At 43.4% G+C, this 15619-nt stretch overlaps 1 protein-coding gene across 2 annotated transcripts in view; it reads left to right on the top strand.

Moving 5' to 3' along the window:
• STK26 (serine/threonine kinase 26) overlaps positions 1 to 15619 on the top strand; it is a 179823-nt gene that overhangs the window by 94390 nt on the left and 69814 nt on the right. For both annotated transcript variants that reach the window (XM_077493978.1, XM_077493977.1), the window contains one exon: positions 11167 to 11223. In XM_077493978.1, coding sequence (XP_077350104.1) covers positions 11167 to 11223 — 57 coding nt within the window. The remainder of the gene's footprint in view (positions 1 to 11166; positions 11224 to 15619) is intronic.

Below are 15619 nucleotides of genomic sequence, written 5' to 3'. Positions count from 1 at the left end.
GGAGGCTCCCATGCTGTCCAGACTCTCTGCTTCAGTGGTAGTGATTAGATGCGTGCTGTGGCTGTCAAACTGGTCTGCAGACCAAGCCTCAAAGAAAGCTCTGCCCTTTCAAGGTGATCGCTTGTTTGGGGCTACCCTGGATGACATTAAGGGTGTCACAGGGGGAACAGTACGTTCCTGCCACAGTCTACAAGGCCCCTTCCCCTTTTTAAACGTGAGCCTTCCTTCTCAGCCAACACATTCTTCCAGGCTCCCGGGACTGCGGACAAGGAAAACAGATCTCTCAAGTCTTCCTTAGGAAGTTCCAAGCAATCTTGGTCTAAGTCTAGCACTAACTTCTCCAATCCCGCAGAAAAGACCCCCTCAGCATGAAGGTCTGCCCTCATCCATAACTGGGGTGGGGGGCGCAATCTTTGCTGGTTTCCAGCTTCGTGGACCTCCTTTGTGAGTGTCAAGTGGATCCACGTATTCAGCCTTTTTGTACCAAAAGGGGGGGGGCAGAGTTCATCCGCTTCAGGGGGCCCCAATTCTCCTTTTCCCAATAAAATTCTTGCAAAGTCCCCTATTCTATTAAAGGTCAGGTTCCTCCTTTTTCCCTGTAATGGCACATTCTACTCAGCGCTTAGTACTTTTTGCGCCTTCCATCATCTAGCATCAATATCACAGGTTTACAAGGCGGACACTTGGTCGTCGGGTGCATACCTTCACTAATTTCTATAAAGGTAGATATTTTTGCCTCTGCGGATGCTTCTTTTTGGTGCAAGGTTTTGCAGGCTGTTCGTGGGGAGGGGGTGCCCTCTTGAGGGGGGGTTTTTTCTTCAAATTTTTATTTTTCAGATGGGGCTCCAGCAAATCCGCTTAAGGCTCTTGTGTTTAGCCTTGGGCTGTTTTCCCCTCCCCTCATTTTTCTTTGGCACTGCTTTTGGACGTCCCAATGGTCGAGATTGAGGCGCTGTGTCAGTTGAACTCTGAGAAATTGATTTTACGGTGAGTACAAAAATCCAATATTCTCCTTGGTTCATGGACGGACATAGCACCTCCTTAATCTTGGTCATAGTGATGGAACACCCACCCCTCTATGGAGTTTTTGATACTTATATTACTGCTTGCTACTAAACTGAATACATGGCGCAGGGAGGGGTTTACATACTGACTGAGGATGGCCCATGGGGTGTAGCCAAGTTTAATATAACCTAATGGTCAAGATTAAGGAGGTGCTGTGTCCGTCGATCTCGGAGAAATGGATTTTACTGTGGGTACAAAAATCCTTTTTTCTTTATCGTACATCATGGGACACAGAGCCTTAATGTATGGGTTATAGGCCACCTTCAGGTGCTGACATTGGTTATACCCAATCAAGGAAGTTCACTTTCTATATAAGCCCATCAGTTTTTTTTTTTTGCCAGTGTCTAAGGTGTTGGTCACGATTCAAGATGTGCTCTGAGGAGCTCCACTGGAGGGATCCATGCTGGATTTAAATAGCCTCCATAAAGACCATACCCATCCAAAGTGCCACGAAGGCCTAAAAGGATGGTACCCGGGGCCTTGTATCCGCACAAGGTTTTGCCTGTAATGCCTCTTTGTAGGGCTAGACCCCAGGAACCCAGGGCTTAGGTCTTGCTACATTACCTAAAGCTTCCTGATGGGGTGTTTTTACAAGTCCAAGGGAATTCGAACCCCGGTTTAGCGACCCGGGCCTTGAAATTTTGCTAAACGCAGCCCGCCGTGATGGGTGAAGACTGGATTGTCTGTTAATTCAGAAAATCCTGTGGCGATAAGGTAAGGAAAGAAACTTTTGGTATTTAAAAACACCTATGTATTTCTTCCATTAGGGAGAAAATGTTGTCATGCCTTCTCCACTCAAGGGAGTCGATGCACATACTTTGTTGTCTTAACTCTAAAGCTCAGTCTTTCTCTGGTGCAGCAGCTGTAGAGGGAGACTTTCAAGGTAAAGGAAATCTGCAATGTTTTTTTCTCCCCCTGATGGGACCAGAGGGTTAAGGGGACAGCAGCGTTGTACCCCCCCCCCCTTACATTAAGCCCCCGCCGCAGAGGTCCCACTAATACCGCTAATTGTTTTAACTGTGGCTGATTTCACTGCCGTGCCTGCTGTTCTGTTGGCTGGGTCCCTGCTCACTACACCCCAACCCCCCCCCCCCCCCCCCCCCCCCCCCCGGTTGGGTTGGTGGACCTGAAAACGCCATGCACAAGCATGGTAACTTTTTAAAAGTAAAGAGGGGCAGAATTTTTTCTCAGAGGGAGGGGCCTAAGCGCGATGCCGTGAACGTCCATGAGGATGCACGGCAGGCTAAAAACAAACACAACACAGCTGTGACACTCTCTCTCCTCGGCTGTCGAGGAGAAAACAAGCAGTCTACAGCACAAGGATACGAGCTGTGAGACATGTGAGGGTTGCAAACTGGCATTCATGATACAGGAATGACACCCTTTTCCCAGCACTAGGCTGAATTTGACCTTTAAATGTCATGACTTTTTTCAGCGATTAAAGTGGTTGTAAACCCTCACAACACACTTTGACCTACAGGTAAGCCTAGATTAAGGCTTGCCTGTAGGTCCAAGAAATATCTCCTAAACCTACACGGTTTAGGAGATATTTGCCGAAAGACAGGCACCGCTGTCTACGGCGCATGTGCGGTAGACAGCGGCACGCTGAGCGCATCGCGGTCAACGGCGATATGCCGCCAGTGGCGTCTCCCGTGCACATGCACCGCAGTGACATCATTGCGGCTTCGCCAAATGACAGCGGCGGAGCAGCGAGACTCCCCGAAAAGATGGATGCGGTGGACTACAGGGGACAGCGGTGACTTCGCGGGCTCCTGTGTCAGGTAAGTGACACATAATGGACTACACGCTCAGGATTTGGCTGAACTGCCAAAAGCCTTATGCTTTGCCATAGATGCTATTAAAGATTCTATTTACTAGGCCTTACGCTTATGCATATGCATAGAATCCTGTGGTAAAAAAAATTTGGTCAGCTGAAGAACAAAGCTGCAAAGACTTCCTAACTGGGCTCCCTTTTCATGGGAGCGACTATTTGGAGAAGGCTTGGACAAATATATCCAAACAATTTCTAGTGGGAAAAGTACTTCTATCAGTCAAAAGAAAGTACAAATGCCTCTAGGCAGGGGCGACGGCCTCTGCCATCACTCAAAAGGAAAATCTCAGTGAAACGCAGTCCTGGGGTTGAATCCTAAAGCCTCGTCACAGAGGCAACCCCTCTTACCAAGATGGGGGGGAAGAATTCTGCAGTTTTCAGAAGTCTGGAAATAAGAAATTCAGGACAGATGGGTCCTCTCGACGGTAACTCTGGGGTACAAGCTGGAATTTCGGGACTTTCCATAGTCTTGCTTCCTGAGGTCAAGCGTTCCCAAGGATCTAGAGAAAAGACAATCTGTTTCGGGCGCTAGACCGATTAATATCTCAAGGGGTGATCATACAGATCCCCACAAAAGAGCAAGATTTGGGGTTTTATTCAAACTTTTACTTTATTTTTATTTATTTTTTATGGTACCGAAACCAAATGGAGATGTCAGACTCATTCTAGATCTAAGAAATCTAAATACGTTCCTGAAGATCCACTGCTTTCGCATGGAGACTCAGGTCAGTAGTTTCTATCCATCTAGGAGGAAACTGGCATCAATGGAGATCAGGGATTCGTATCTGCATGTCCCTATATTTCCAGCTCATCATAAGTTTCTGCGGGTTCGAGTTAGAACAGCAGCATTTCCCATTTGTGGCCCTGCCCTTTGGGCTGGCCACAGCACCCCAGGTGTTCACCAAAGTGCTGTCTCCACCTCTAGCCAGGTTAAGGGCACAGGGCAGCACAGTCGTAGTGTACCTAGATGATCTATTACTAATCAGTCGGTGGCTCATTTGGAGCAAATCGTACGCACTACAACCAATTATCTGAAGAGTTGGGTTGGATTCTCAACCTAAAGAAATCTTCGTTAATACTGCTAAAAAAGCTGAGAGAGCTGGTGCGGATGGTCAGGTCAAACTGTGATCCCTCCATTCAACTTTGCATGAGGTTGCTAGGAGCCATGGTGGCTTCTTTCGAAGCAGTTCCATTCAAGACTGTTGCAAAACCGTATCCTGTATGCTTGAAACAAAAAAAAAATCAAGCTTTAGACTTGCCAATGCAGCAGTCCCCAAGAGTGTCCCAAAGCCTGACTTGGTTACTAACCCAGAAACCGCTGAAAGGAAAATCCTTCAGACCAGTCATCTGGAAAGTGGTAACGACAGATGCCAGCCTTTCAGGCTGGGGAGCAGTACTAGAAAAGACAACTGTACAGGGACAGTGGTCAAGAACCAAAAGGATCTTGCCCATCAATATCCTAGAGATTTGGGCAGTACGTCTGGCTCTAAAGGCCTGGACTTTCAGGTTACGGCGGGATTGTCCTGTCAGGATTCAATCCGGCAATGCCACAGCTGTGGCTTATAGCAATCACCAAAGGGGCACCAAAAGTCTGTCAGCGCGTATGAATATGTAGATTTTATTACCTTTCCCACTCTCCTAGAGGAACAACTAGCTCTGGAGGAAACTGCTCCACAGAGGAAATAGAATAGGCCATAAAAACTTTTGGTAAACGTAAGACCCCAGGACCTGATGGTCTCCCTATTGAATGGTATATGGAACATGGAGGCCATGATATCGCGACTACACAAACTTTATTCCACTATTTTCACGCAGAACAGCCTTCCCTCTATGAAAGAGGCTCTAAATAGTATTGATCACCTAAGCCCAACAAGGACCCCCTTTATTGTGAATCTTATAGGCCAATCTCATTAATACAGATTTAAAAGTACTAACAAATTTTAGCCTCCCGCATAAACTCTGTAATTACAACATTGATAAGTTCAGATCAGACCGGTTTCATTCCGGGCAGATCTATGTATAGTAACATACGTAGACTGTTCACCAATCTTCAAGCTCCCAACAACTTATCAGTCCCCAGAGCAGTGGTGTCTCTCTCAATGCTCACAAAGCATTTGTTTCTGTTGAATGGCCCTGTCTTTTCTATATATTAGAGAAATTCGGATTTGGAAGACATTTTCTTGGATCACCATATTGTATAACCAGCCTATTGCCCGTATCAGAATTAATGGAATAATCTCTAAATCATTTGCTATACACAGAGGTACTCGACAGGGATGCCCACTATCACCACTATTATTCATGCTCGCTATAGAACCCATAGCCAGATTACTCAGAGCATCATTAGATATGCAATGTATGAAAATTGGCACCCTAGAAGAATGCATATCACTCTATGCGGATGATATGCTGTTGTATCTATCTAACCCCCAAGTCACGATCCCTTTTATGCTTCGGATAATTGGTGAATTTAGTAAATTCTCAGGCCTTAAAATAAATTGGACTAAATCGAACGTTTGCTCAGTTGACCATGCTCTATCATTTGATCTACCCTCGGATTGCCCTCTGCAGATGACCTCTAGGTTCAAATATCTAGGAATCGTGATACAATTACCGATTTCCACCTATATTGCGAACAATCTATTACCGTGTATAGACTCCTTTAAAAGCAAAATGAGTTTGGCAAACCTGCCATTGATGCTGATGGGTAGGGTAAACTTATTTAACCACTTTCAGACCGGTCCATTTTGCAGGCCAATGACCAGACCACTTTTTGCAATTCGGCACTGCGTCGCTTTAACTGAAAATTGCCCGGTCGTGCGACGTGGCTCCCAAACAAAATTGACGTAATCCCACCCCCCACAAATAGCTTTCTTTTGGTGGTATTTGATCACCCCAGCGGTTTTTATTTTTTGCGTTATAAACAAGTGACAATTTTGGAAAAAATCTTTATTTTTTACTTTTTGCTATAATATCCCCCAAAAATATATATAAAACATTTTTTCCTCAGTTTAGGCGATGCGTATTCTTCTACATATTTTTGGTAAAAAAATCGCAATAAATGATTGATTGGTTTGCGCAAAATTTATAGCGTTTACAAAATGGGGGCTAGTTTTATGGCATTTTTATAAAAAAAAATTTTTTTACTAGTAATGGCGGCAATCAGCGATTTTTATTGCAATCAGTGCTATACAAATGCCCTGATTCCTGTGTAAATGACACTGGCAGTGAAGGGGTTAACCAGGGGGTGGTAGTGTAGGTTAGGTGTGTCCTAGGGGCGTGTTACTAACTGTGGGGGACTGGGCTGTGTGCTAGTGAACACTGATCTCTGCTCCAATCACTGGAAGTCACGGGGGCCCCGACCGGCATGTGCCACTGGCTGCGCACACGCGATGGCAGGGCGGAAAATTCAACTGGACGTACCTGTTTGCCTGCCCATGCCATTCTGCCGACGTACATCGTCGTGCGCTGGTCAGGAACTGGTTAAAATGGTATTTTTTGCCTAAATTCTTATATTTTCTTGCGAATAGCCCAGTATGTCACTAAAAAGATCTTCCAAGAAATTGACTCTCTACTATCGACTTTCTTATGGTTTCCCAAGCACCCCAGAATAGCTTTAAAAACACAGCAGTTATCTACAGCTCAGGGGGGACTGGCGCTGCCAAACTTGACTTTATTATTTTGCATCACAGCTTGTCTACATACATTGATGGTGGTTCCGCCAGATTGAAAACGCTGCTGCAGAAGCAGCTATTCTTTCCTCCTACGAGGCCCTCAATTTAATCTTTCGAAGAACTAGGAATGTAGAGGGCACATACATAAGGTTTCTCTAGAGAAATATGGACGCTGTCTCCGGCTGAGTGCAGGGAACACGCCGTCTGTCCCCCAATCACCCCGTGTGGTGTAACCCCACTCTCCCTCACTTTTTGGACCTACCTGATGCTTCCTCTTGGGCTCTGAAGGATTTGAAATATATACACCAGCTATATGACCAGGGGGATTTTAAATCCTTTTTCAATACTACGAGCTGAGTTTGGGGTGCCAGCCACTTGGCACTTCAGATACCTGCAATTTAAAACATGCAGCTATGGCTTAGCTGGGACTGCGAAATGTATCTTTTCAAAACTCTCCACTAGAGGAAGCACTACTACATCCTGAACATGCAGGCCTGATCTCTGGGTATTATAAATTATTAGGGAAACACGACTCTAGTCAGCTACAGCCTTTAAAAAAAATCACTGGTGGTCAGATATACCGGATCTTTCCGATGTTAACTGGGAGAAACTTATGAATGCGTACATTGTCACTACTCTGCTAAATATAAAATGATACAGCTGCATATCTTTCATAGTCTACTACACCCCTCTGCGGCTTCTTCATATGCAGAAAATAAACAGCCCTACCTGTCACAAATGTGTAATAGACTGACAGACATACAGGTGACTTGCTCCACATGCTTTGGGCCTGCAAAAGGATACGACCATTTTGGTCACAAGTAACTTAATTTATTGGGACTAACTTTGACCTACCCAATATCTGCAGCCCAAAGTGGTGTATCTTGGCGGTCTTTGAGGATGTGGACTTGGGCACATATCAAACAATTCCTTCGCCTTTTGTTATATTACGCTAGGATAATGGTTGTTATGCAGTGGATACACTCCACACCAGTTCCTTTGAACCAGTGGAAAACACTAACCAGATATTACCGGTTTACAAACTCGCATATGCGGCCAGAGGATGTGCGGGTAAATTCATGAAGATTTGGAGGAGGTGGACTGACCTTATGGATACATGAGAATATCCCAACGATGTGCTGAGTATTTGAGAGAATGTAAGAAAATAAAAGAATGGGGCAGATGGATGGACCGAGATCTCTATCCAGATGGGATACCGGGGAAGGGTTAAATAGGCTGGCTTAGGCTTCTGAATCTTACTTTGGACTGTGCAAAAGTGTAATTATGTAAAGTTGTTAAGAACAGGAAACTATAAAAAAAAACCTTTCTTCATCATGGAAATCGGTACTATTGGTTTAATGTTTGTAGCATAGGAGGAGGAGAGGAGAGAGGATACATTTACAGTAAAAGACATAAGAGATGTTTTGATAAATGTATAAGAAATTGTTTTTGTACTATGTTTGCAAGTGTATCCTTTATGTGATGAAGAATAATAAAAAAAAGTACAAAAAAAGTCTGTGAGCGCAGAGAGAACCATATTCTAACTTGGCCAGAAAGGAATGTTCCATGCCTTTCGTCAGTCTTCATTCCTGGAGTAGAGAATTGGCAGGTGGATTACTTAAGTCGCCAGCAGTTATTCCCAGGGGAATGGTCTCTTCACCCTGACATATTTCAGGCTGTTTGCCAAGGATGGGGGACTCCGCACGTAGATCTTCTAGCGTCCAGGTTCAACATGAAGTTAGTCAACTTTGTGGCCGGAACAAGGGATCCATTTGCATGTGGAACGGATGTGTTGGTGACCCCATGGGATCAGTTCTCACTGATCTGTGCATTCCCCCCTATGCAGTTGCTGCCTTAACTTCTTTGCAGGATCAAGCTGGTAAGAAAGTTGTTAATTCTGGTGGCATCAGCATGGCCCAGAAGGTCAAGGCATGCATAAATCGTAAAGATGGCAGTGGAAGGCCAATGGTCCCTCCCACTACAGCCAGATCTGCTCTCACAGGGACCGATATTCCATCCTACCTTACGGTCTCTAAATTTAACGGCTTGGCTATTGAAACCCACATTCTGAAGGCGTGGGCTTTCCAGGTCAGTTATCTCTACCCTGATTAGTGCAAGGAAGCCAGCTTCCAGAACTAAATATTAGAGTCTGGAGGGCTTACGTTTCCTGCTGTGAATCCAAGGGTTGGCACCCTCGAAGATATATCATAGGCAGAATTCTTGCCTTTCTACAAAGAGGTTTAGAAATTGGCCTTGAGTACTATTAAAGGTCACGTCTCAGCTTTATCGCTCTTATGTCAAAAGACCACTTGCTACTCGTTATTTAGTCCGGGGGTTTAAACAAGGGGTGACGTGGCTTATTCTGCCCGACAACCCTCCCTTGAACCCTTGGGGCTTGAACTGTTGTCTGTTACAAAAAACAGCCATTTGAACTAATACAACATATTCCCCTAGTCCAGACAAGGAAGTTGGTATTTTTGGTTGCTATATACTCAGCAAGGAGGGTTTCTGAATTGGCTGCTCTTTCTTGTAAAGAGCCATATTTGATTTGTCATGAGGACAGAGTGGTAGGCCCTCATCCAGACTTTATGAAAAGTGGTTTCAGGTTTTACCTGAACCAAGATATTAGGGATGCAACGGATCAAAAAACTCACTGGTCGGATCGTTCCTCGGATCAGAGTCTCAGATCATTTTTCGGATCAGCAAATAATTTAATTTGCAAAAACCTGTGAAAATTCCACTACCATATAGTCCCCACTGTAATATCCACAATCTCCCCCACTGTAATATTGGCTGGGTATGGATGGGCATCGCAGGGTATGGCTGGAAATTGCTGCTTCCATCCGATCTCTCCCCTGTACAGATTAGTACAGAGAGGGGAGAGAGGAACCGGCGTCATGACACCAGTTTGTTTACAAGTGATCGCTCCGTCAGAGCGATCATATTGTATACGGCCTGGGTGTAGAAAGATGGGCGCCGCTTCGGGGCTAGGCCAAAGCCGTGGCCTTTCCGAAGGCCGAGATCGCGGCATGTGCCGATCCGAGCAGGGTGACCCCTTCGGATCACGAATCGGTGAAGATCCATTGCACCCCTACAAGATATTGTCCTGCCATCGCTTTTTTCAAAACCATGTTCCAGGGAAGAAGTCGCTACATTGGCCTAATGTGGTGAGAGCAGTGAAAATGAGCAGTGAGAGCAGTGAAAATCTGACAACTGCTCAGATTCGAAAGACTGAGGTCTTGTTTATTCTGCCAGAGGGTCCTAAGAAAGGACAGGCAGCATTGAAATCCACTGTCACTAAATGGATTCAGCAAGTGATAGTTCAAACTTATGGTTTAAGGGGTAAGATTCCCCCGTTTCAAGTTAAGGCACACTCTACCAGGTCGGTTAGTGCTTCTTGGGCAGTGCGTCACCAGGCCTCCATGGCTCAGATCTGCAAGGCTGCAACTTCAGTGCATACATTCACAAGATTTTATCAGGTGGATGTAATTGGGTATGAGGATATCGCGTTCGGGCACAGTGTACTGCAGGCAGCAGTATAAGCCCTCAAGTCTGTGGGTACCCTGCTGGTTGTCTCCCACTCCCCTCAAGTAGCCTTGCTATGGGACGTCCCGTTAAGTAATTAAGGCTCTCTGTCCCAAAATGTACGATAAAGAAAATAGGATTTTTATTACCGATTACCTGTAAAAAAAAAAAAAAACCTTTTCTTGAAGTAAATCATGGGACACAGAGGTCCCACCCCTCTTTTGGGATTAAGTATATTGCTTTGCTACAAAAACTGATGTGCTCCTGGAAGGAAGGAAGGAAGGAGGGGTTATATAGGGAGTGAACTTCCTTGATTGGGTATAACCAGTGTCAACACCTGAAGGCGGCCTATAACCCATTAAGTAATTAATATTCTGTGTTCCATGACGTACTCCAAGAAAAGGATTTTTTACTGGTAAGTTGTAATAAAAATCCTATTTTTTTTTTTTTTTTGGTCAAGTCAAACCCGGTTTTTGGAGTTTTCAGAGTGAGGAAGGGTTAGAAGTTAGAACATTTGTCAGGTTTTTGTTTGTGTCCCCACAAGGGGAGCGTTCTTTCTGTCAGATGCCTGAAGTGATGAGTAATCTCTCTGGGGCACACAGACTACAAAACTATTCGCTTGCTGAACGTTAGAAAAAGTTCTGCATGCAGCATCTTTGGGGTGGTGCAAGAGCAGTCTATACACCGCTCCCAAAACACCTGCACATTGAAATTAACGGGCAGTGCTGCCAAAGTGCCTGCAAAGCACTTCGGCAGAGCCTCAACACTGGCACTTTTAACCCTTCGGCCGCTAACAGCGGTTGAAAGTGTCTCGCTAGCGGTGGAAAAGTGCACCTATAACGAGCTTTACCGCTAACGTGCCCCCTGCAGCTGATTGTGAAAAGGTTCTTGCTGTGTTTCATATAAAGCTTGTTGCAGAGACTTGAAGTGATGTGAAATATTGTAACACTGTCATGGACAGCAATAAAAACTTGGCACAAGTATTTACTTTTTTAATGCAATAGTTTTTTTTTTTTTTTTTTTTTTTTTTCTTTTTTCAGACATGAAACTTAACAAGTTCTTCTCTTCTAGGGCACAAAACTATGGATCATTATGGAATATTTAGGTGGAGGCTCTGCGCTAGACTTGGTAAGTATAATGGAAATCAAATGATTGAAACTTTAAACAAAAGCAAGGTTTCCATATGTGCAGGATATGCACCTAGTTCCTAATAAAGTGTGTATTTATTTTTATCTGTTTATAATCCTGGTGATCCTCAGTTCCCCTTCAATGCTGGAGTGGTCAGTTTGCATCTTCTAATGCTTCTAAGAGATGCAGGACATCGTGCCAACTTATGGTGTGCCTGTATCTCCTACAGGCACTATGACCCACCCAGCCCTGCTCTGCCGATTTCCCTTGAATTACTGCTGGGAGATGCAGGACACTGTACCTGAATCGTCCTTAATTATTTTAGCGGCCACGCTCCCCTTAGAGTCTCACTGTCAAAGCTGCAGCGCACACACAAGGAACACACTTTCCAGCTGTGTGATGTCATGCCCTGCCTGCCCACAATGCATACGCGCCCCCTGCTGTTGGAAGAGAAGTACAGAGGCTGTGCAGTCACATGGCTGCAGAATATACCATTTGGCTAAAGGTACTAAACCTTTCTTTTTAAAAAGAAAATTTGGTATTCTAATTGGTAATAACTTTTGCTTTGTTAGACTGTTTTTGTAGTTTTGTGTCCAAATACTTTAAGAAATGCATCTGGAAAGTATTCACAGTGCTTTACTTTGTCCACATTTTGTTATCTTACAGACTTATTCCAAAATGAATAACATTTTTATTAAAATTCTACAAATACTCCATAATGACAACTTGGAAGAAGTTTGCTTGAAATCTTTGAAAATTTATTTGAAAAAAATAAGTATTCACAGCCTTTGCCGTGTCACTGAAAATTGAGCTCAGGTGCATCCTGTTTCCACTGATCATCCTTGATGTTTCTACAACTTGATTGGAGTCCACCTGTGGTAAATTCAGTTGATTGAACATGATTTGTAAAGCAACACACCTGTCTATACAGTTAACAGTGCATGTCAGAGCACAAACCAAGCTATGAAGTCCAAGGAATTGTCTGTAAGCTTCCGAGACAGGATTGTATTGAGGCACAAATCTGGGGAAGGGTACGGAAACATTTCTGCAGCATTGTAGGTCTCAATGTGCACAGTGGCCTCCATCTGTAAATGGAAAAGGTTTGGAGCCACCAGGACTATTCCTAGAGTGGGCTGCCCGGCCAAACTGAGCAATCGGGGGGAAAAGGGCCTTAGTCATGGAGGTGACCAAAAACCTGATGGTCACTCTGACAGAGCTCCAGCATTTCTCTGTGGAGAGGGGAGAACCTTCCAGAAGAATAACCATCTCTTCAGCACTCCACCAATCCGGCCTGTATGGTAAAGTGGCCAGACAGAAGTCACTCTTCAGTAAAAGGTATATGACAGCCCGCCTGGAGTTTGCCAAAAGCCACCCGAAGGAATCTTAGAATGTGAGAAACAAATTCTCTGGTCTGATGAAATCAAGATTGAACTCTTTGGTCTGAATGGCAAGCGTCATGTCTCGAGGAAACCAGGCATCGCTCATCACTTGGCCAATAACATCCTTACAATGAAGCATGGTTATAGCAGCATCATGCTGTGGGGATGTTTTTCAGTGGCAGGAACTAGGAGACTTGTCAGGATTGACGGAAAGATTAAAACCTGCTCCAGAGCGCTCTGGGCCTCATACTAGGACAAAGGTTAATCTCCCAACAGAACAAGGACCCTAGGCACACAGCCAAAATAACAAAGGAGTGGCTATGAGACAATTCTGTGAATGTCCTTGATTGGCCTAGACTTGAACCTGATTGAACATCTCTGGAGAAATCTGAAAAATGGCTGCGCACCATCATTCCTCTTCCAATCTGATGGAGCTTTAGGGGTCCTGCAAAGAAGAATGGGAGAAACTGCCCAAAATAGGTGTGCTTGTAGCATCATGCTCAAAAAGACTTGAAGTTGTAATTGGTGCCAAAGGTGCTTCAACAAAGTATTGACCAAAGGCTGTGAATACTTATGTTCTTATGATTTTATTTTATTTTTTTATTAAATTTGCAGCGATTTCAAACAAGCGTCTTTCAAAATGTGGAAGAAGTGAAGCACTGTGGATACTTTCCGGTTGAACTGCATTTCCTTCAACTCCTAATCTTTACTAATCAGTCTTCTAAATGTACAGGTGGGCTAAAAATGTTAGTTTCATACTCGTGGCTTCATAACTTTGTTTCACCAGCAGCTTATGCTTTTAAATCAGGAAATGCTGATGCCCCAACATGTTGGTATAAAACTTTTATTTTTATTTTTTTTGTTTCCGTTAGAATTTATTTTAAAAAATGCAATGACAGTTGTGTTTTTGTGGTGTTAATCATGACAATATTGCTGTGTTGAATGTTCACTAAATGTGTACCTGTGGCTTTTTTGCATCTGGTACTGGACATTTTTAGTATCCTGATATACCCAGATCAATATTGTGGCAACTTTGTCTGCATCTGATAAAAATATTGTTACAATGTCTGAACTCTCTTAATGCGGAGTTCCACCCAAAATCGGATCAAGCAAAATTCTTTCAGTTGAATAATTGAAGGCGGCGTGCAGAAAATTGTCAGCTGAACAGCAGCTACATCCAGTCCAGATATAGCTGTTTGGGTATTCTGCCAGTGCCAGCTGTCAGAATACAGTAATCGCAGTAGGCGATTTATCTATCCATGCATGGCTGGAAGAATCTAGTAGATTTCATTAGAATTAGAAAATGTGTGCATGACCAACCCTACGGCCATCTCATATCTGCTGGCTGTGTAGCTGAGGATTTTTCTTTAGATATGTAAATTTTATACTTTCTTGATCTCTGGTATATTATGCATATGATGGTCTGTGCTTGGGCAATCAAATCACCTAGCTAGTGTTGTCCTCCAGCAAATTTAAAGCCCAACACTGTAACTATAAAAATCAATTTCAATGGGCGTATGCCAATCCAATTCAATGCAGGGCTATTGGCTCCTGCAATAGCCTTGATGACAACGTGCCATTAGACCGGTGGAGCATGAGGGAGAAGACATTGCAGAGACCAATCTACCAGAGGGGAGGAGAGAAAAATGGGATTTGTAAATCTGCTTTTCTGTGTTCCTCAGAATTAAAATGAGCCCCACTGCAAGGGGTAATTTTATAGCTCCTGGAGTTGGGATTTAAGGAAGTCAAAGGGTTGTCTTAAGTATAAAGCCAGTATTGGATAAAGCAGAGAGTAGTGCGTTTGTTTTTTTGTTTTATTATTATTATTATTATTATTATTATTATTCTCCCTCTAAAGTGAGAAATTCTGTTAACAGAACAGGTAAATCATGGGAAATTTTGTAAATTTCCTTTTCTTGTAACGGGTCAAAATTTTGGATTTTAGCCGCCACTTTGTATCTGACAATGGTTAGCAGGACAAATAAAGTGAATTGCCCCAGCAGGGTCATAAATACTGATACAAACCTGACAAGAGTTCTAACTCCTCCACACTTTATCCAAAGCAACAAAAAAGTCTTTAGATATGCTTAAACGATGGTTTGGTTAGTGTAGTACTAGATACAACAGTCACACATTTTTTTTTCTTGCTGAAAATGCTGCTGCTGGCTTTTGTTGTAGACCCAACACTATGTGTACCTATAATCGCTTTCATTCTGACATTTTCAAGGATAATCGGTTTAGCAAAATGACTGTTCCTTCCATAGTACTGTCTGCATATCCATGTTGCATAAATGTGAAATGTGTGCTTTGCCCCTCTACATAAACACATGATTGCGGCAGTAGGCAACTTTAACCACTTCGCATCCAGGCCAATTCTGACATTTCTCTCATACATGTAGAATTCATAATTTTTTTTGTTAGAAAATTACATAGAACCCCCAAACACTATATATGTTTTTTTAGCAAAGACCCTAGAGAATACAATGGCGGTCGTTGCAACTTTTTATCTCGCACAGTATTTTCAGAAAAAAGTTTCATGCTTCAAAAAAAAACAAAACAGTAAAGTTAGCCCAATTTTTTTGCATAATGTGAAAGATGAAGATACGCCGAGTAAATACCCAACATGTCACGCTTCAAAATTGCACATGCTCGTGGCATGGCGCCAAACTTTGGTATTTAAAAATCCCCATAGGCGACGCTTTCAATTTTTTTACTGGTTACATGTTTTGAGTTACCGAGGAGGTCTAGGGCTAGAATTATTGCTCTTGCTGTAACGTTTGCGGCGATACCTCACATGTGTGGTTTGAACACCGTTTTTATATGTGGGCGGGACTTGCGTTCGCTTCTGCGTACGAGCTCATGGGGACAGAGGTGCTTTAATTTAAAAAAAAATTTTTTGTCAATTTTACTTTTTTATTTTTTTTTAGTTTGACACTTTAAAAGAAAGTCCTTGTAATAGGAATATGGCATGATCAGACCTATTTACAGTGAGATATGGGGTCAATAAAACCTCACAT

Source organism: Lithobates pipiens, unplaced genomic scaffold (genome assembly GCF_037356315.1).
Source record: "Lithobates pipiens isolate NorthernLeopardFrog02 unplaced genomic scaffold, aLitPip1_a1.2 Scaffold_1, whole genome shotgun sequence".
Taxonomy (NCBI): Eukaryota; Metazoa; Chordata; class Amphibia; order Anura; family Ranidae; genus Lithobates; species Lithobates pipiens.
The sequence above is the reverse complement of the archived record's forward strand: the minus strand, read 5'-3'. Positions and strand labels throughout refer to the sequence as shown.